At 39.6% G+C, this 20,080-nt stretch overlaps 1 protein-coding gene across 5 annotated transcripts in view; it reads left to right on the forward strand.

Annotated features, from left to right (window-relative positions):
* Positions 1 to 5,383: 5,383 nt before the first annotated feature.
* BMX (BMX non-receptor tyrosine kinase) overlaps positions 5,384 to 20,080 on the forward strand; it is a 55,817-nt gene continuing 41,120 nt past the window's right edge. For all 5 annotated transcript variants that reach the window (XM_005593031.5, XM_065538679.2, XM_065538678.2 and 2 more), the window contains exons 1-4: positions 5,384 to 5,517; positions 12,937 to 13,083; positions 13,921 to 14,025; positions 16,029 to 16,110. In XM_005593031.5, the coding sequence (XP_005593088.3) occupies positions 5,515 to 5,517; positions 12,937 to 13,083; positions 13,921 to 14,025; positions 16,029 to 16,110 (337 nt within the window). In that variant the 5' untranslated portion in view covers positions 5,384 to 5,514. The remainder of the gene's footprint in view (positions 5,518 to 12,936; positions 13,084 to 13,920; positions 14,026 to 16,028; positions 16,111 to 20,080) is intronic.

A 20,080-nucleotide genomic window follows, 5' to 3' on the forward strand; every position in this document is an offset into this window, starting at 1 on the left:
GTAATCCCAGCACTTTGGGAGGCCAAGGCAGGCAGATCACCTGAGGTCTGGAGCTCGAGACCAGCCTGACCAAAATGGAGAAACCCTGTCTCTACTAAAAGTACAAAATTAGCCAGGCGTGGTGGCTCATGCCTCTAATCCTAGCTACTCAGGAGACTGAGGCAGGAGAATCGCTTGAACCCGGGAGGCGGAGGTTGCAGTGAGCTGAGGTCATGCCACTGCACTCCAGCCTGGGCAACAAGAGTGAAACTCCGTCTCAAAAATTAAAAAAAACAAAAGTACATGGACAGCTTAGACACTTCATTATTTTTGTTCCTTTCTTCTTCGAACCATCAACTCACAAATTCTTTCTTGTAGATTTTGTGTAGGACAGTGTAGCTGCTATTCATTAGACGACAAATGTCTCTGAAATATTCCATATTAAAGACTCAGACTCATTGAACCCAGGAAATCAATTGGCTCCAAGTCAAGGACTGATTATTTTGTAAATGCTAGTTTACGAAGGCCATAAATACACTAGCTGGTTGAAGACATCCAAAGATATTCAGAAAAGATGAGTATGCCTGACTCCCATATCCACCCTCATGAGAGCATTCTGCACAGCATGGTCTGTTCCATTGACCGGTGCTCTCAACCAGAAGCTACATGTGATCAGCTGTTGCATGAAACTCATAATTGTGTTTTTCTCTATCTTTTCCTTGGGTTTTTGGCAGTGTCTCAGGAAAAAAAAAAAAAAAAAAAAGCTTATGACCCTTTCATTGGAGCCGCAGAACTTTCTTAGAATCCATCACAAGCAAAATAGTCTCAGGCCTGAAAGGCCAATTCATCTCTGAACCAGGAAACTGGAGAAATTTAGGTGAATGATTCCCCTGATACTTACCTCAATTACCCTGATAACGTTTCTCAGTGTTCAACTTTTGTAAAGTTCTGTCTTCTGGCTGAATGAAGACTGCTTTCGAGATCACAGTATTGGAGTAAAAATTAAAAACTAATTTGAATAACTAACAACCTCTAGTTAATGTTATGTACATTGAAGTGTTTATGGATTAAGTGTACTGATGTCTGCAACTTCTTTGAATGCACCAAAAAATAACAATAGCAGCAGTAATAATAGAAATGACAACAAAGTGAACTAGTAGATGAATAGAGAGATGGATAAATGGATTGATATATGACAAAGCAAATACAGCAAAATGTTAATTGTAGAATCCAGATGGTGGTGTATTGGTGCTTTGACTTTTTTTTTTTAACTTTTCTATATTTTGAAATGTTTCATGACACAATCTTAGGAAAAATGTAATTTGAGTCACCGTGGGAATCAGGACTAGAAGGATTCCAAAACATTATACCCCTTTGTCTACTTTCTTTGCTTCCAACTCTAGCACCTTGTACACAGTAAATGAAGTGACTCTCTGTTGAATTGAGCTGTTAAACTAAATTCCAAGTTGCAAGATCACTTCCAAAGCTGGCAGGATGCTTCCAGAGTATGAGTTGGTGATTTATTTCTGTGAGGGCCAGATAGTAAGTATTTGAGACTTTGTGAGCATACAATCTCTGTCTCAACTACTCAACTCTGCCATTGTAGACTGAAAGCAGACAGAGACAACACTTGACAGTTTGCCAAGTAGAGGGTACCATCAATGCAAAGGCCGTGGGGCAGGAATAGTGGCTGTGTTCCAATAAATTTTATTCACAAAAACTCATGGAGCTCATAGTTCGCCAACTCCATGTAGACCACAAATACTTACCTTCCACTAGAAAAATAGGAGTAAGATTGACAAAATGCCAACAGTCTATGTAAAGCTTTCATGGGTGACAGGACAGGACATAGGTGATAACAAAAAGAAACAACAAACATTTTTGTGTCTACCTCCACCTCCTACTCACCCATTTCCTTTCATAAAAAACAGGGCAGTTCGTTCTGGCACTGAACCTGAGGTTTGATATGCAAGCACCCTTAGGAGAGGTGGCATGTTAATCTTCAATTCTAGTAAGTGTGAATAATTCACATCAGATCCCAACTTTCAAGCAGATTATTTTAGCACCAGAAGGAATACATGCAGGAGGTAATGGAGTGATGCCCCTAAAAAAGAGATGCCCATGAGTAAAGTTCAAACTGCAGAGATAAGCTGTTGGAGCCCTTGTGGTCTTACTCTTTAGTGAGGAGAGACAAATAATAAAGGTAATAAATAAGTAAATTACGTATTATGCTATAAGGTGATGAGTCCTGTAGAAGAAAGAAAAAGTAGAGCAGAGGAAGGGAGATTGGAGTGCTGGGTGGAGGGCGAGGCTGTGATATTAAACAGGGTGGTCTGCGTAGGGCTATTAGGAAGATGCCACTAGAAGCAGAACCTGGAAATGAGGACATGAGCCAGTCAGATATCTGGGGCAGTTTGCCAAGCAGAGGATACTGCCAATGCAATGGCCCTGGAGCAGATGTTGCTCAGAATATTGGAGGAATAGAAAAGATGCCAGTTTTAGGAGTGGTAAGATGAAGTAGAATAATCATGTGATGATGTTAGAGACAGTCCTAGGGGACCAGAACAGGGGGGACAAGTGAAGAGTTCAGACTGGAGAAGTGCTAAGATGTGACTTACATTTGAAGAATCACTCTGGCCCCTCAGTGGAGAATAGACTGCAGGGGCAAGAGTGTAAGAAGAGCCTGGCGACTAGTACAGTATTCCCCCGGGGGGTGGTGGCAACTCAGACCAGTAGGTGGCAGTAGAGGTATTGAAAAGTGGCCAAACAGGGTACATTTGATGATAGCGCTAACCTTATTTCATGAAGGATTGAAGGTTTGGTGCAAGGGAAGGGTAAAAATTAAGGATGACTCCATATTCTTTAGCCAGAGCAACTGGAAGGGGAGAGTTCCTATTAGCTGAGAAGAGGAAGACTGTAGGAAAAACTAGTTTTGGGGTGGGGGTGTGAATCAGGAGGTCAGCTTTGGACAAGTTTTGACATATATATCAGATATCCCAAGTACAGATGGACAAGCTGACGGTCAAACATGAGTCTAGAATTCAGGGAAGAGGTCCTGGCTGCTATAAGCATATAGATGATGTTTAAAGCTATGAGTCAAGTGAATTTTTTAAAGTGAGAGAAAAATACAGGTCAGCCACAAGCCAGAAAGACTCTGATGATCTCATTTTCTTTCTTCCTCTCTCTCTCTCTCTCTCTCTCTCTCTCTCTCTCTCTCTCTCTCTGACAATGGATTCTACCAGGTTCTTTTTTATTTTAAAAATGTAAGCACAAGTAAACAGGCTTGTTCACATCATGAAGTCAAATTATCCCATGCCATGTCCCTTTAGTTGTTGCCTGCTAAAGGCTTGCATGAACAAGCTTTAGAGAAAATTCCTAAAATTCTGAATAAAGATGACAATGCAGAGTATAATTTGAGTAATGAAGTCATATTATCGAAATAGCAGATTGCCAAAAGTTAGGATGTAATGAAACTCATGGAAAATATAGAGCCAAAGAAATGGTCAGGAGAAGTAGCAGAGGAAATGAATGAATAGAATAAGTAAATAAATCTGTGACATTTTGCCTTAGAGGAAACCACTCCTCCCAGCTGCCCTTGGGTGTTTTATGCCCCAAGAAGGGATGGAAATCCCAAGAGATTGTGCCCAGGTGTTTCCACAGTTATACCGACTGTATTAGTCCATTTTCATACTGCTATGAATAAATACTCAAGACTGAGTAATTTATAAAGAAAAAGAGGTTTAATGGACTCACAGTTCCATATGACTTGAGAGGCCTCAAAATCATGGTGGAAGGTGAAAGAGGAACAAAGGCATGTCTTACCTGGTGGCAAGCAAGAGTGTGTGTGCAGGGGAACTGCCCTTTATAAAACCATCAGATCTGGTGAGACTTATTCACTATCATGAGGACAGCACGGTAAAAACACCCACTCCCATCATTCAATTACCTCCCACTAGGTCCCTCCCACAACATGTGGGGATTATGAGAACTACAATTCAAGATGAGATTTGGGTGAGGACACAGCCAAACCATATCGCCAACTCCTCCTTCCCCTGCCCTAAGTTTACTTTTTATTCTAGAATCGAACTTTTGCCATATTACCATATATAAGTTGCGAAGTAAATACCAATCGCCATGTGGAAAAGGGAATTAATTAGCAGAGTGTAGAATTAATTTATTTGGCCAGGTTGTTATGCTACTGTTGCCCTGCTTCACCCTTAATTTTTTGAATGACTACCTACTATATTCCTAAAGAATAGAGAGCTATTTGGAATCCATCAGTGACTTTAATTTGCTATTAGAATGTAAGTTACACTCTTTTGAATTCTTGTGAAGGACTCCTTGCCCTTCCCAAAATTCCAGTTTCCAAACTGAAATATTAAAAAATATTTCTGCAAGTTATTTTTCCCACACTCTACTGTAATTAAACCATTACTTGTGGCTCCCCCACCCACACACATACACATAAGCCCCTTGAAGATGTGGGCTGCTTCTCTTCTGTTTGCTCTTGTGTCTCTAGGCCCTCACGGAATGCTCAGCACATGGCAGGTTCTCAAATAAGACCTGACTGAACAAATTAATAGAAATGATGCTAATTCCATGTACACTCAAAAGAATACCTCTTTGAAAGTCAGTAGCTTCACTCTCTTCTGCCAACCCAAGACTTCTTCACATCATAGATACTTACAAATAAGTTACAGTAAGCAACAATTTATAAGTAAACACAATGTGTCAATGCATGGCAAAAGGATGATTACTTCTCTTGGCTATCCATAGCAGGACATAAAATATGCCCTTAGATTTATTACAAAAGGCCAGTCAGTATGCACCAGAGAAAATGGTGGAATGGGGGAAGCCAAAAGTTGTGAGTCTGTCATAATGATGTCAAGTGACACACTTTTTCATTGCGATCAGGGTGTACCATACCTTAGAAAAAACAATCTATTTTCCATTTCTGGATGTCTTAATAATTTAAAATATATAAATAAGCTCCTTTTCCATCATATGAACTGTTCTTACGTATTCTCTGGCCTTCCTTTGTCCAAATGTTGAGTTGAAGTTTTCATTGCATATTCTCTGTGCGCTTTGGCATTACCTAATGGTTTCCTGGCTCGTGTGAGAGAAGTCAGCGTCAGCAGTCGGGTTTTGCCGAGATGTTTTCTTGTCCTTTCCAGCACAGAGCTCTACAAACAAAGGCAGGGTTATCACATGTACCCGAGAGCTGCCTGGGAAAAGCGGGAGCTATAGTTATCAAAATTTTAACCTTTATGAAGTATGCTTTTGTCTCCGTTTTTGTTGCGTTCAATCAGATCAACAAGTGTTGGCTAAGTGTTGAGCGTGGTTTCCTGTGGGATTGTGTAAGGCTCTGTAGGACAATAAATGTGTTGGGGGCACTGAGTAATGTAGCCATTTCTGACCCGGCAGCCAGGAAAATGTGAAACAATTTGCTTCTGGAAACAGGACAGCTGGAGCTGTGTTCCTGCAAGAGCAGACCAACCACCACGGCGGACCCAGGCAAGCACGGAACAAGCCGAGATGGTGCGTTTAAGCGGCAGGTGGCTACTCAGTGTCATATACTATGGGGAAAATAGGTTTGGTTCCCGGTGTTGTGGGGCCTGAAGTTACAAACTTTGGGAAGCTCACTTTAAGAAAAATAGTACAACATTTTGAATATGAAATTACTAGGGCTTCCTCTGGGACTTTAGATGGGACCAGGTAATTTGGAGGCCAACGGCTGAAACTGCTGTAATTTCACTGTAAAAATTCACTCCTTGCTCAAAATCTCAGTTAGGGAAGCTATCAGGTTGTGTACATATCACCACCAGTTGTATCTAACTTTGTGCTGTATTCTCTGCTAATTTTCTCCATCCTCTTCTTTAGGTATTGCCTTTCCACAGCTTTTCATATTGGCCTCATAACTGCTTACAAAGAGACATAGAAGTGTTCCTTGTACCTTCTTTACCTGTGTTTTTATGATGTTACTTTAGCTACAAATATTTGCTCTTAGGTTCCTGAGGTCTCTCTAAATCAAGTGCTTTATGTATTTTAGATGGAGATAGACAGATGGGAGGGAGGTAAACCATACAGTTGTACTCACATCCATATAATTTTAAAAGATTTTGTGGGCCACAATGATTTCATTGGATTTGTAAAGGAGTATAACTTTGTGGTCCATATAAGTGCTTCTCAAACTTTCCTGTGCACATGGATCGCCTGGGGATCTTGCTAAAATGAAGATTTGGCTGTGCGAGGTCTCAGGTGGGAAATGAGAGTCTGCATGTCTAATGAACGCCCGGATGATGCAAGTGCACGGACCACACTTTGAGTCACATCCAAGTATTTATTTGTAGGACATATGTGGCACAGATACACAGTCAATAAGGGGCTGGTTCAACCTCATTTTATGGTAACTCGTCTCAAGCTGGAAAGTCTGCTACAAAGCTGCTATGGACTGGTGTTGACATGACAATACATGAGGAGGTCTTCCTGCCTCCCATTATCTCCTATCCACAGGAGCTGGGGACAGAGGAATGGGAAGTAAAATTTTATCATTAAGGATCATTATCATTTCATTGTCTTTAGTTTTTTAACTTTGCTATGGTCTTTTTTAAAACTTTGCCTATGGAGCAATGAGAAGGGACATAAGTTTTTAGGACACCTACTAGGGTGTTGGGCATTAGGCTGCCATCTTCTCGACTACTCATAACCTTTCGAAGTGGTTATTGTTTCACTGCCTTTACAGATGGGGAAGCTGAGGTTTAGCTGGGTTAAGTAACATGACAGGTTGCACAGAGACAGAGCAGGGATTCGAACCCAGCTCGCTGCTTTCACTCACGCCAACGTGCATCACATAAGCAGTGTAACATGTTTAATTCAGCATGAGATGCTAGCTCATGGATTTATTGCTTTTTGCTTTTCTCCTAAGGAAGGTGCCCAGAGAGAGTGCCCTAGGCAGAGGAGAGGGAGCAGAAAGAAAGAGGGTAGTGAAAAGAGGAAAAGACTTAGAAAAGCTCTATGGGACACTGAAGATTAATCTCACACCTAAAGCAAAACTTAGCTCCAAAAGGACTAGCATTAAGATTCTTGCCTTCTTTGTGAGAAAATGATCTTCCCAAAGTGTCTGGTTTTTATACACTCATTTTGGATCAATTAAGGTGTGATGCTCCAAGATGCTGAGAATTTGACTGTCAATGTTAAAAGATTTCTGTCCATATCATGCCAAGATCAACTTTAACTTTCCCTCTCCTGAATAACATCATGGGAAATAAGGATCTGTCAGGTTCTGTGAAGCCAGTATTTGTCTTTGGCCAGCATCATAAGACTTTTGGAACCACTTTACTTGATTATCAGTCAAACATTTTGTTCTTGTTTAAACTTACCATCACATTTTGTTCAGTTATTTAGCAGGAAGATAAGCAGGCCTGGCATTTGGGCAAATATTTGAAGATCAAGTTTGTCACAGGGCCCTCCAGTTTCCCTTCCAGATCCTGCCCCACTTGGAGCGTCTTCCCTTTCTTTCCCACCCTTCCTGCTCTACTGCCTTCCCACCACATGTATTATTTTAACATCTTGACACCTCCCAAAATCTTTAGCTACATGGCATGTAAAGTAAGAGAGGATAACTAAACCAAGTCAAAGGGTAAGGAATTGCTATCCTTATCTCTGAATTTTAAAGGATAAATCTTTAAAGGCACCACCCTGAGTCAGTGAGGGAATACACTTCCTGGTTGAGGGAACTATCCAATGGACATTTAACTAGATAACCCTATCTCCCTTGGCATCCTGTCTCCTGCTCCCCTTCTGTACCACTGAGAATTTATTCCAACTTTTGAGGTTGTATGTTCTTACCTATTTTCAAAATGTGGTTTCAAATTTTGTTATTTAACACTGCCTTTCAGCAGGAGATTCCTATTGAAAGATTATAGGTAACATCGTTCTGATATATCCAATAAAATGTCTCTTGCACGGGTCTGTTAAGACTCAAATTCATGGGTAGTTTCACCAAACTATGTCCCTTAGCAAAGCTGTAGTATGTTTGGCTGAACACATAGATATCTCCTACTCTGTTTACTGCCATCGGTGGAGTGGACGTTGTACAGGTATGACACCTGAAGCTGGCTCCCAGGGCCATGCCTCTTAGAGCACTTGTTAATGGTACTGGCTAAGTCACTTAGGCTGCTGGGGCTCAGTGTTACATCTGTAAAATGACTTCTAAGTTTCCTATAAGGTTTGACATCCTATGACCGCCTTCCTTTATTTAGGTTAGAGCAGTCTCTGGTTTAGGAGGGTCGCACAGCAGGCATGTCCTTCTCTAGCATTAGAATCATGGTCGCGAATATGGGCTGTGGAGTTAGACTGCCAGGATTCAAATCCAGCTCCACCCACTAGCAGTGTGAGCTGGGCAATTTATTTATCTATTGCAGCTCCGTAAGCTATAAGCAGGGAATGATGTTACAACTTACTCTAAAAGGTGACTCTGTCACAACCTACCCCATGGGCTGGGAGTATCCCAAAATATCCCATAGGGTGTGGGTGTTCTGGCCTACCCCATAAGGTGGAGGTGTCATGACCTACCCCATGGAGGAGTTGTGACCAGTAAATTCTAAACAGCCTGGCACATAGTGAGCCCTCCTTAAGCAGTGGCTAGGATCATTATCACAAAATCACTCTCATCCTTCAAAGTCTAATTTCAATGTGCTCCCTTCTAAAATACCTTACTTGGTTATCTTAAGAAAAAAAAAAACAGCTTTGTCTTCCTTGGACCTTTCATAGCAAAGTGAATGGACTCTACTCTAGCACCTACATTTTTTTCCCCATCTTTTCTTTTTTAAAACATAGTTGGTACCCACAATGTGCCAAATACTTTCCCACAAGGTTTCTCATTTAACTCCCGTAAAGTAAGAGAGTCATTACCTATCTCATTTTACAGATCAGAAAACTGAAGGTTAGTGCAAGGGAGGAGTTTGGCCAGGGTGACACGGTTTACAAATGACAATTCTGTAACCTCCTCCATGCCTTCCAAGTTTGCCACCCCACAGCAATCTTGCATATTAATTAGTTATGCAGCCTATCTCTCAAACTTGTTCATCATCACTCAGGGCCACTGACAGCTGATCTTTATTTCTGGAACCAGTCGTTCAATGTTGGACACACTGTGCGTTCAAAATCAAGCGTGTCAAATAGAACTGCCGACTTGAACTTCTTACTCTCATGACATCGTTTCCTTATAAATCCTAAAAAACTATAGTGATTACAAGTCATGTTAATTTAACACACACCTTTTATGTATGTAAGAGGTTATCTAATGGCTGCTGGCTTCCTCATAGGAAATACTATATTGATTTCTGCCAGGTTTTTGTGTCTCCTCTGTGCCGTAATCGCTTCCTAGTTTCATCTGTTTATGAAAATAGGCAGCCTGGGCTATTTGGTAAGCAAATTGATAGGTCTATTTATTCTATGTGGGTGGTAATATGAGAGTCCACCCAAATCCCACTAGCTCCTCTATGGAAATAGATTTCTTTTTAATACTGACTGGGTTTAGGATCTCATTTTACTATAAAAGGTTGTTTGTTTCACCTTCCCAACTGAATTTTCCTTAAATAAGCATAAGAAGAGCAGGGTTTGCTAGTTGTTGGACAGGCATTTGACTTAACAGTGAGCCCTGTTTATTTATTGTCAAAATACGAGGGGGGGAAGATATTGCATTTCTAAAAATTAATCATCAGCAACTATCCAACTATCCTTCTATATCAAGAGAGACCATAGAAATGTTTTCAAATTAGAATTTAGGCCATGTAGAGGAGAAAGGAGAAGTATAAGGAAGGGACAGAAATAAATAGAAGGAGAAAGGCAAGTCCAAGCCTAAGCAGAAACCACATAGTTTATCTTAGAAGAAACTGATCCGGAAATGAAAAAAAGCTTGAGTCATCAAGACGGGGTCCTTCAAGATTGTTAGGAAGCCTCAGTAGCCCAGCTTAGGGAGTGGAGCTTTGAAGGACTGTTCCTCTTGGATGGGTACCTCAAAAATCTGTAGCTTCAGGTGTTTGTTACACGAGAACAACATATTACAGACTCAAGTGCACAGTATGTGAACCCATCTTTGAGAAAATAAGCATATGCACATAAATATTTGAAAAGAAAAACATCTAGAGATGTGCTGTGTTTTTCTTTTCCCTGTCTGTAGCTCTTGGCTTTATAGAATAAACATATATTGCATATGAATCTTAAAGTGAAAGCAAAAAAATGTATAAAGGGCAGGATTTTGAAATGAATAATTATGTTGAAATTTCACAAGTTATATTTCATCAGATGTAACAACGCTTGTAAACCCCTGGAGGTTTACTGGAGAAGGTGCTTGAGGGCTCAATACCTTCCTTTTTACTCAATGTTCTTCCTTTCACTATATAGAGGCAACTTTGTGAATTTGTCAGTGGTCTCTATGACTCATCTTATTAATTTTTTATATAAAATTCCAAAAATTCTCACCTTTAGTGTCATGCACATAAAAGTTTTCTTTTTCTTTTCTTTTTCTTTTTCTTTCTTTCTTTTTTTTTTTTCTTTTAGGAGACATGGTCTCACTCTGTCGCCCAGGCTGGAGTGCACTGGCGTGGTCCTCCCACCTCAACCTCCCTAGTAGCTGGGACTACAGGTGCATGCCACCATGTCTGCTAATTTGTTAGAAACATTTTCTAGGGACAGGGTCTCACTATGTTTCCCAGGCTGGTCTCAAACTCCTGACCTCAAGCAATCCTCCCTCCTCAGCCTCCTAATGTGCAATGTGCTGGGATTACAGGCATGAGACATTGTGCCCTGCCTAGGTGTGAAAGTTCTATAGACAGAAAAATATGTATATCAGCACGTAGTACTGGGAAAGACTGAATAGCTCCTTGGACATTGGGATTTTTACATTTTTAAAACAGTGTTGTTAATGTCACAAATTGATTCAGCATCTAAAAAAATTAAAAAGTAAATTTTCTATTCAACTAATCAGATCCATTTAATTAGCACTCTGCTTTGAGGAATGATATTTCCGCTGTGGATATAAAAAATTGGCAAGAGTTTTCACAGCTTTCTCCTTCTGCCTCATTAGTAAAATATAGAAATATAAAAGGCAAGAGTACCCTACGACTATATGCAGTGTGATATTGCCTCCCCAAAGGAGGCTTTCACTCAAAAAAAGTAGACCCTCATGGTTTCTATAAGTCTCCGAGCAAATTCTCTTCTGGCCACAGACTTTGGGTGTAGAAAATAAACTTACCGGGGCAGGTGGATATGTAGAGTTCACAATGGAAGCAGAGATAAAAGGAAGGCATGCTACCTACCTCCATAGGCTCTACTATACCCTGATCTCTGCCCTGTCTTTGATCACTGGACAAAGAAACCAGTGACCATTGCAAATAGCACCCATCGTACTCAGAAGAAACCCATTCTACTTTTGTGAAAGAATTATCCTTTTTAAATAGCTAAAACAATATCCCAAGCAAAAAGTAACCAAGACTTTATTATATTGAATGGATAAGGTTTCCACTACTTCTGTCTAAAAATCAAATAATGCCCTTGGAGGACAGTTTAGGAATTAATAAATAATCTTTTGTTCTATGTAGTAAATAATAAAAGCTGGTTTTCTTAATTCCACTTTGAGAGTTGTGTGGTCTATGTTAGGAGGAAAGCAGGCTGGAGTCAACCATGGTTTATTCAATGCCAGGCTGTATTTCTTAGTCTCCCTTTCATTTCACTCTTCGCCATAGTGGGTCCATCATACTCCCAGGCCAGTGAGAAGTGCCCTCTAGTGATTGGATGGGTTCACTTGGCACCCGCCTCCATGCAGACAGAGCAATGCCTGTGTGGGTGCTTCCTGATCAAGACTGATAAGTGGAATGCAAATATCTTCTTTTGAATGCATGACCCTGGCATAGCCAGAGGGAATATGAGTGATGGTGCCTCAAAGCAGTAACTTTCTGCTTAGAGCTTGAGAGTTAAAGGTAAGGACCACACGTATACTTCGGCTCTAGCGAGTCTAAGGTGAGTAAAGCCTTCAGATTATCAGTAAAGAAAGATCTTAACTATTGGGCATGTGAATTCAAATAACGATGCAATTTCGCAAAGCAAAGAAGAACATAAGGAAGTTTGTCTCTCTGGTCTACTGCTCAACATTGCTACTTTTCATGATCAGACCTGATATCAGACTGAGGGATGAAGTAACTGTCTTAGTAGAAGTAGAAAATGAATGCATTTATTTTTCAGAAATAGCTTAAGTTTTAATGTTTTACATAATTTTGGAATAAAAAGGAAGGGTCTTTTTACTTTGTAAATGTACTCATTTTTTCAGTTCTTTTAAATCTCTTTTGATAGCATCTGTTATTGCGCCCTCATACATTTTCCTCATTTTATCTTATCTTAGGCATTCACTTTGATTTTAAATTCTCATAGATATTGAAAATTATACCTGTGTAATTTATGTTAAATATCTGGTCATGATCAGGGGCTGCAGGTGTTATTTACAATAATGTCAGTGTCTCATAGTGGTTTGGGTAATTTGGTCAAATTACTGGCCATTACTTCATAAATTGTGAGCTGTCTGGAGTTAAATTTTTTAAAGTTTTATTATATCCAATTCAATTCAACCAACACGTATAGAATGTTTAAAGAGTAAGGAGCATTTTGATAAGGTGGTCTGGAGAATGAGGCAAAGATGATGAATTTATTATCCACAGTGGGAGGAGTCAAATATATAAAGTGTTTTTTAAAAATCAGCATATTTATAAAATCCGAAGCAAAGGCAGCAGAAAAACTGTAGCTATTGTGTAATTTATTCTATAATCCTAAGTCAGTCTCATTTTTTAAAAATTAGCATTTATATTATCCCTTAATAGGAAATAGTTGAGGAAAAGATATGAAGGTTAAAGAGAACTTACCTAGATGCTGCAAATACTCATTTTAATTATTTATTTTGTTTAGGATGATAATATGGATACAAAATCTATTCTAGAAGAACTTCTTCTCAAAAGGTCACAGCAAAAGAAGAAAATGTCACCAAATAATTACAAAGAACGGCTTTTTGTTTTGACCAAAACAAACCTTTCCTACTATGAATATGACAAAATGGTAAGACATCATGTGTTCCATTGTTTTTATACTATTTATTACTTTTCCTAAGTCTCCACAACGTACTTGATCATAACGAAAGAATATCAGGTTTCTTAGCGTACACAGTGAAGATCCACTTCTATCCACTTATCACATGACCTTTTCTTAATGAAAGTATAATGAATTCAAGATAAAGGATTTTAAAACATTAGTTAACTTTACTAAGGCAAATTATAACTTTAGAACAGTGGTTCTCAACTGAGGGCATTTTTGCTCCCCAGGTGACACTGGGAAAAGACTGGAGATATTTTGGGTTGTTCCAGCTGGGGGATAGGAACAGTAAGTGTTAAAGGCATCTAGCGAGTAGAGGCCAAGAATGCAGCTAACCATCCTGCAGTGCACAGGACAGTCCTCACAACAAATAATTACCCAGCCTTAAATGGCAATAGTGCCTTAAAACAATGCTAGAAATAAGACTATTCCTGGACAGTTGAGAATTCTACTATAGTAAAAATACTGAAATACTGTCATAAGGTTGAACCAAAATGAAGATGCTTTGCAGAAGTTAAATCTTGATTTTCCTGAGTATATTAACCACATGGTAGGTGATTTGAAACACATTTCAAGATAATCAAACAAGATTATTAACCACTGGAATGTATGTGTTTGTGTCCAGACTCAAGGAATAGATTCTGTTGTCATTGGATTTTGACTATTACGGGATAATGGGAAGTGACTCTCCATTGCCCACCCCCTACCCCAATCTCCCTCTCAAGCATGACTTGAGCTTTATGCCTTTCCTTGTGCACCATGATGTATTGCATGAGATATCTTACATTTTGTTTTTTAATTCAGAAAAGGGGCAGCAGAAAAGGATCCATCGAAATTAAGAAAATCAGATGTGTGGAGAAAGTAAATCTCGAGGAGCAGACGCCTGTGGAGAGACAGTACCCATTTCAGGTAAAGGGAAGAACAACATTACATTGGGTGGATAGTTCTTTCTTTAATTTTTCTATTGTAAACTCAATATATCCAGGAAAAATAAGGATATTTCAAAATAATCTATTCAGACAATAACAAGGCTTGGAATATTCCCACATGGGAGTTGGGCATTTTGCTAAAATTCTGTCCACAATCTGCCTTCTCTGGAGGGAAGGGAAGCAAGATAGGAGTGTAAGTCGCAGTGACCTGACCTGCCTCAGGTCTGATGATCTCTTTTAACACACATTGCTGAGTATCTCTGATGTGGTACACAGTAGTAGGCATACTATGGGGAACGAAACACTGCTCCTACCCCAAGGCACTGACAGGGAAGTGGCAAAATAAACTAATACACAGACCATTACAAAGCAGTGAGGGTGCGTGTTCAGGTGGAGGTCAGCAGAACGCATCCATGGAGTCCCAGGATGTGGAAGCTTCATTCCTCGCTCCAAGAGGCTAGAGAGATATTCTATTGGAGGTGACACTCAAGTTGGGAAGGACAAGTAAAATTTAGCCCAGCAAATATGAGAAGGACAGTGGGACAAAAGAAGCAGCAGGTGTCAAGGTGTCAAGGCACTGATGAAATAGTATGATATGTTTAGAGAGCACTAAGTAGTCCCTATGAATAGAAAAGCCCATGCGACAGTGAAAGAGATGAGCCTGGAGAGGTGACCATGCTAAGGAGTTTTCATTTTATCCTGAAGTATTTTAAACAATGGCATGGTATGGAGTGTATGCTGACAGTACCTTTTGGAAGTGGCCTAATCTAAGTCATGCCCAACTTTTCTTATATCATAAAAAGTTACATTTCTGATCTAAAGGTAGATGGATTGTCTTTCAGATGGCCTGACTACCCTGTGCTAGTATTAGGAACCTGTGGCCAAAAATGAAATACAATAATCCAGTTGATTAACAACCCATACTTCCCATTTGGAAAAAATATTACCAGGCCAGGCACAGTGGCTCATGACTGTAATCCCAGCACTTTGGGAGGCCAAAGAGGGAGGATCACTTGAGGCTGGGAGTTCAAGACCAGCCTGGGCAACATAGTGAGAACTCATCTCTGCATAAGCATTTTTTTCACGAAAAAATTACCCAATGGGGGGAAACCAGGGGAAGTCATGCTCATGGAAGATGCTGCAAACTCACCTCACAGATGCACAGGGTGCTCAAAAGATCACAGCCTTTGGAGCCCCCACAGAGTTCCTAGTCCCACCACTTATACTTGTGCAACCATAAACACATACTCAACTTCCATTTCTCATAGAGTTGAAATAAGATTAAAATATTGAAGTAGCTAGGAAAGAGCCCAGCAACTAGTAAGTGTTTAACAAATGTGTATATTTACCAACCAGAGTTGAATAAACTAGAGAAAGATCTGGAGAAGATATTGTAACCTTCAAATGTTCAAACATTTGTCTTAAGAAATAGAAATATATTCTGGGGATTCCTGGGGTGCCACATGATTAAACAGATGGAAGTAACAGGGAGACATATTTTTACTCAAAGTAAGTGTGAACTGTATAATGATCAGAATATATGCATATTGGCAGAGATGACATAGTAAAGAACATTCCATCCTTGAAGGTATTTTTAAAGATAGAGCAGTTAAACATTTTCCAGTGGGCTGTAAGGAAATCATGCACTGGGTAGGCAAATGGACCAGAACAATCCTAAGACACGTGTAATGTCTAACATATTAATGTCCATAGTCCGGGGCATCCGTGATGAGAACTCAGTGTTCACTACTACTATTGGGTGCATCATCGCTGTAATTTTCCAAAGTATAGGAGTGTCTGGGATAAAACAAACTGATAGCTGGAGGATTTTTTTAAGCAGATTTTTTTTCCATCTAATTCCAGAGCTGATGTATACTATATAAGCAAGCTCAAGGTTTCTTTTGGATGACAAAAAATTTGCAGGTGCACCAAAGTGAACTAAGTGCAATTATATATAAACACACCAAATATTTTCCTTTCCAGATTGTCTATAAAGATGGGCTTCTCTATGTCTATGCATCAAATGAAGAGAGCCGAAGTCAGTGGTTGAAAGCATTACAAAAAGGTAATTCAAAAAAAGAAATGTTGAAAGAGAAAGGTCAAAAAATGTCATAAAAGAGAGTCGTTTTTTGAGGCTTGGTGGAGGAAAGATACGGCAGTAAAAAGACTCAATGCCAAAAGACAATCTACTGATTTTCCTACTAATATCAGGGAATGTGTCAGACTCATCCTCATTTTTGCATTCGCATTGTTACATAAGGAAGCCTGTGGATCGGATACTCTGTCCCGCACAGAGCCAGTATTGTGCCTTCCCAGCAGCTTAGGGGAAGCCAGGCCATCTGCTCTCCACTCAGTATGCTTGCCTTTACCAGGGGGAAAGTCTAGGTCATCATGGGGATATGTCAAGTCCTGTAGGTACCAGACTTTTGATGTTTATAGAAAGTTACATCTAATACTTATACTGAGCATTTACCTTTTGCCAGCTACTTTTCAAATACTTGTAAAACATTTTTTTAGGTAACGCTCTTAACAACTCTATGGAAAGAGGTAATATTATTCTCCATTTTTCAGACAAGTGAAGTTTTTAAAACATGGCCAATGTCATAGATACAGTAATGAGGGACTCAGAACTCAATTACCTAAACCTGACTTTTTAACCAATACATTGTAAATGCTAGGCAAAACTGAAGATTTACTGACGCTTTTATTCAGTGATGTTTAGGCCGCCCTGGTAACAACTTTTGGTAGAAGGGAGAGAATCATTGTTAATGATTTGGCACTATAGTATTTCCCTCTGTGGTATTTTAAAGATGGGTAATGGTGTGAAAACAATATTTAACTCAAATGAATTGTTCCGTTTGTTGTGAAATTTCAGGTATTATGCTCCTAGATGGAGGAAGATTTTATTTTATTTTATTTTATTTATGTTTTAGATGATGATTCTTGCTCGGTACACCTCAAATTACACGCAGTTACTCCACTTTGATGCAAGTATACCCTTTTCACACATGGGGCTTAATTTTTCCTTTGCATAAAAAGGTTTAGCAACCCATTCTGCAGGTAGCAAGTGGTCTATTGGGGGACAGAAGCTTCCCTCTACCCACCACCAGCTCATCGAAATGAGAAAGGCAACCGCTCTAGAGTTAGATACACCCGCAGCAAAGTCCTGCTTTGCTGTGTCGCCTAATAAAATCATCTAACATCTCTGGATTTAAGTTTCTTGACCTGTAAAATAGGAGATCACATTTCTTTTCTCCTAGAGCAGTCACGAGCCACAAATGAGACACTCATAAATATATTAAAATATGCACAAACATGAGTCACTGTGGTTACACTAGGGCTTCTAGGAGGAGCCCTAAGATTCTGCTTCCCATTTAGTCTCCTTTGGTGGAATTTCCTGAGCGGTAGGTGCTATGTCCTATGTGCAGCTCTTGGTCATGCCCTGCTAGATCTCATGTGCCTGAGCAGCTCATGTGAAGACATATGAAATGTAAAGGAAGAGCAGAGAAAGAAGCAAAAACACATCTCCTAGCCCCTCATAAAACTGCAGAGAGTCCCCATCACTACAGCTGCCATATGCACAATAAGTGATTTGTCTCTATGCACAATAAGTAGTTTGTATCAGTTAGTGATGCTTTGGGCTGCAGGTAAAAAGACATCAAACAGTTGCTGAAGCAAATCCACTTTTGTTCTTCTCCCACAGTAACAAATGCAAAGGTAGGCAGTCAGTCAAGGGCTAGTGCAGCAACTCAGTGAAGTCAGTAGGTATGCAGGCTCCTCCTAGCTTTCTGCTCTGTTATCCTTAGAGGCTGCTGGAGAGATTCCAAACCTTCCCAGAAGCCTCCCTGCAAACTTATGTGCTTATGTCACATTATCCAGAACTATATCTGATGGCCATTGATGTGGAGGCTAGAGACAGTATCTTTTTTTTCCAGTCTCTGTGCTGGAAGATAGTGAGAAAGAAGGTGCATGGGATTTGCTGTCAAGTTGGCCAACCAACCTGCTGCAGGAAAACAAAGAGGTTCTCCTGCTCAAATATTCTCCCCTATAAAGTTTCATTGTGCTATAATGACTCCTCCTGACTTTTGTGTCTATTATTTGGCTCAAGCATTATAAACTGAGGTAGACATTTAAGACAGAATTTTCCAGATGTTAACCTACACTTGGAAGGTTTGGGCTGATTCAGTGGTAACATAGGAGTGTGGAGTGTGTGTCAACTATCATGGTTCTGAATTCAACTAACCAGATGTGGAAAAAATGTGCCCTTCCTTCCAAAAATTAAAACAGAAGGGGGTTTTGCAGAGGAGTTGGCACCTGTACCTCGTGATGTAGTAGAAAAAGCCTGAGGCTGAGTCCCAGGTCTGCTATTTATTAAGCTTGTGAACTTGAGCAATTGTACTACCTTTCTGCACTTCAGTTTACCTAACTGTGTGAGAGGTATAATAACAATAGCTACCCCTCAGGCTCTTGAATCGATTAAATTAGAGGACATGTGTAAAGGAAAATATGTAAATGTAAAGTCCTATAGATATATGAGTATATGAGTTCCTCTTATTGTCATTATTAGGTGGTGAGATTGTTGCAATGTTGACTTTTGGATTTGGTTGGAAAAAGAATTAGTTACCCAGGAAACCAAATCCATGTAGTAAGGAAATAATAGGAATCCCAACACGCGGAGGCCAGGAGCTTAGAGAGTAGGAAGGCAAGTAATGTGCTCAAGAGATTGCAATGGCCATTTGGAACCAGAATTAGAAACTTACATTTTATAATTTTAACTCTTTTTGCCTTTTGTGATTTCTGCCACATGAAAACGCCAGCTTTTCAGCTAAACTGAGCTAAGTTAAATTAAGGGAATGATATCACTAAAGCCCACTGTTTATTGAACACCTACTTACTCTGGGTCAAACACTGCTAGCTGCTTTACATACATTATCTAACAGCCTCCCAAAGACCCAGTAAAGTAAGTATTATCTCCATACACTTCCTTGAGTCAGGACTGTAAAGGAGAAGCAGAACTCTCCTGGGATCAACATAAGGAAATCTCAAGATGAACATTAAGTCAAGAGAGAAAGAGTTAAAGGCACACATAGAACAAGCCCTTCTCACCTAGATACTCTTCTTAAAATATACTAAGATCTTGTAGGTTTCTCTGTTGTATTTCAAAAGAGGCTAATTTGTTATAGATTAAAATTTCATTTATTTGAATTATACATTGCCCTATTCCTGTGGCTTTTTAAAATATGCACATATTCCTAGGAAAGTAGCCCCATAAACCATTCATTCCTTAGTATAAGCATGTCAAAGTCACAAAAGTCAAGGAAGGGATGAGAAGCAGTTCTAAATTAAGGGAAGCAAAGTGCCATGTGTGATTTTGAATTGGATCCTTGATCAGAAAAAAAAGTGAGTGATTATAAAGGCCATTATTGGAATAATTAGAAAAATTTTTAAGATGAAATATTTATTAAATAATAAATGCAGGCATAAAAAAGAATGAGTTCATGTCCTTTGCAGGGACATGGATGAAGCTAGAAGCCATCATCCCCAGCAAACTAACACAGGAACAGAAAACCAATCACCGCATGTTCTCACTCATAAGTGACAGTTGAACAATGAGAACACATGGACACATGGAGGGGAACATCACACACCAGGGCCTGTTGGGGGATGGGGGGCAAGGGGTGGGAGGGCATTAGGACAAATACTTAATGCATGGGGGGCTTAAAACCTAGATGATGGGTTGATGGGTGCTGCAAACTGGCATGGCAAATGTATCCCTATGTAACAAACCTGCACGTTCTGCACATGTATCCCAGAACTTAAAGTAAAATAAAAATTAAAAAATTTTAAAAATTAATAATAATCACATTGTATCAGTGTTAAATTTCCTGAGTTTGATAACTGTATTACAGTTGTATAAGGGAATGTCCTTGTTAATATAAGTTATGTACTGAAGCATTTATGGATGACATTATTTAGGTCATACAATCTACTACTTCCTCATAAATTATTAAGCACAATATAATGATGATTTTAAA

The sequence above is a fragment of the Macaca fascicularis genome, chromosome X, assembly GCF_037993035.2.
Source record: "Macaca fascicularis isolate 582-1 chromosome X, T2T-MFA8v1.1".
NCBI classification, from domain to species: Eukaryota; Metazoa; Chordata; class Mammalia; order Primates; family Cercopithecidae; genus Macaca; species Macaca fascicularis.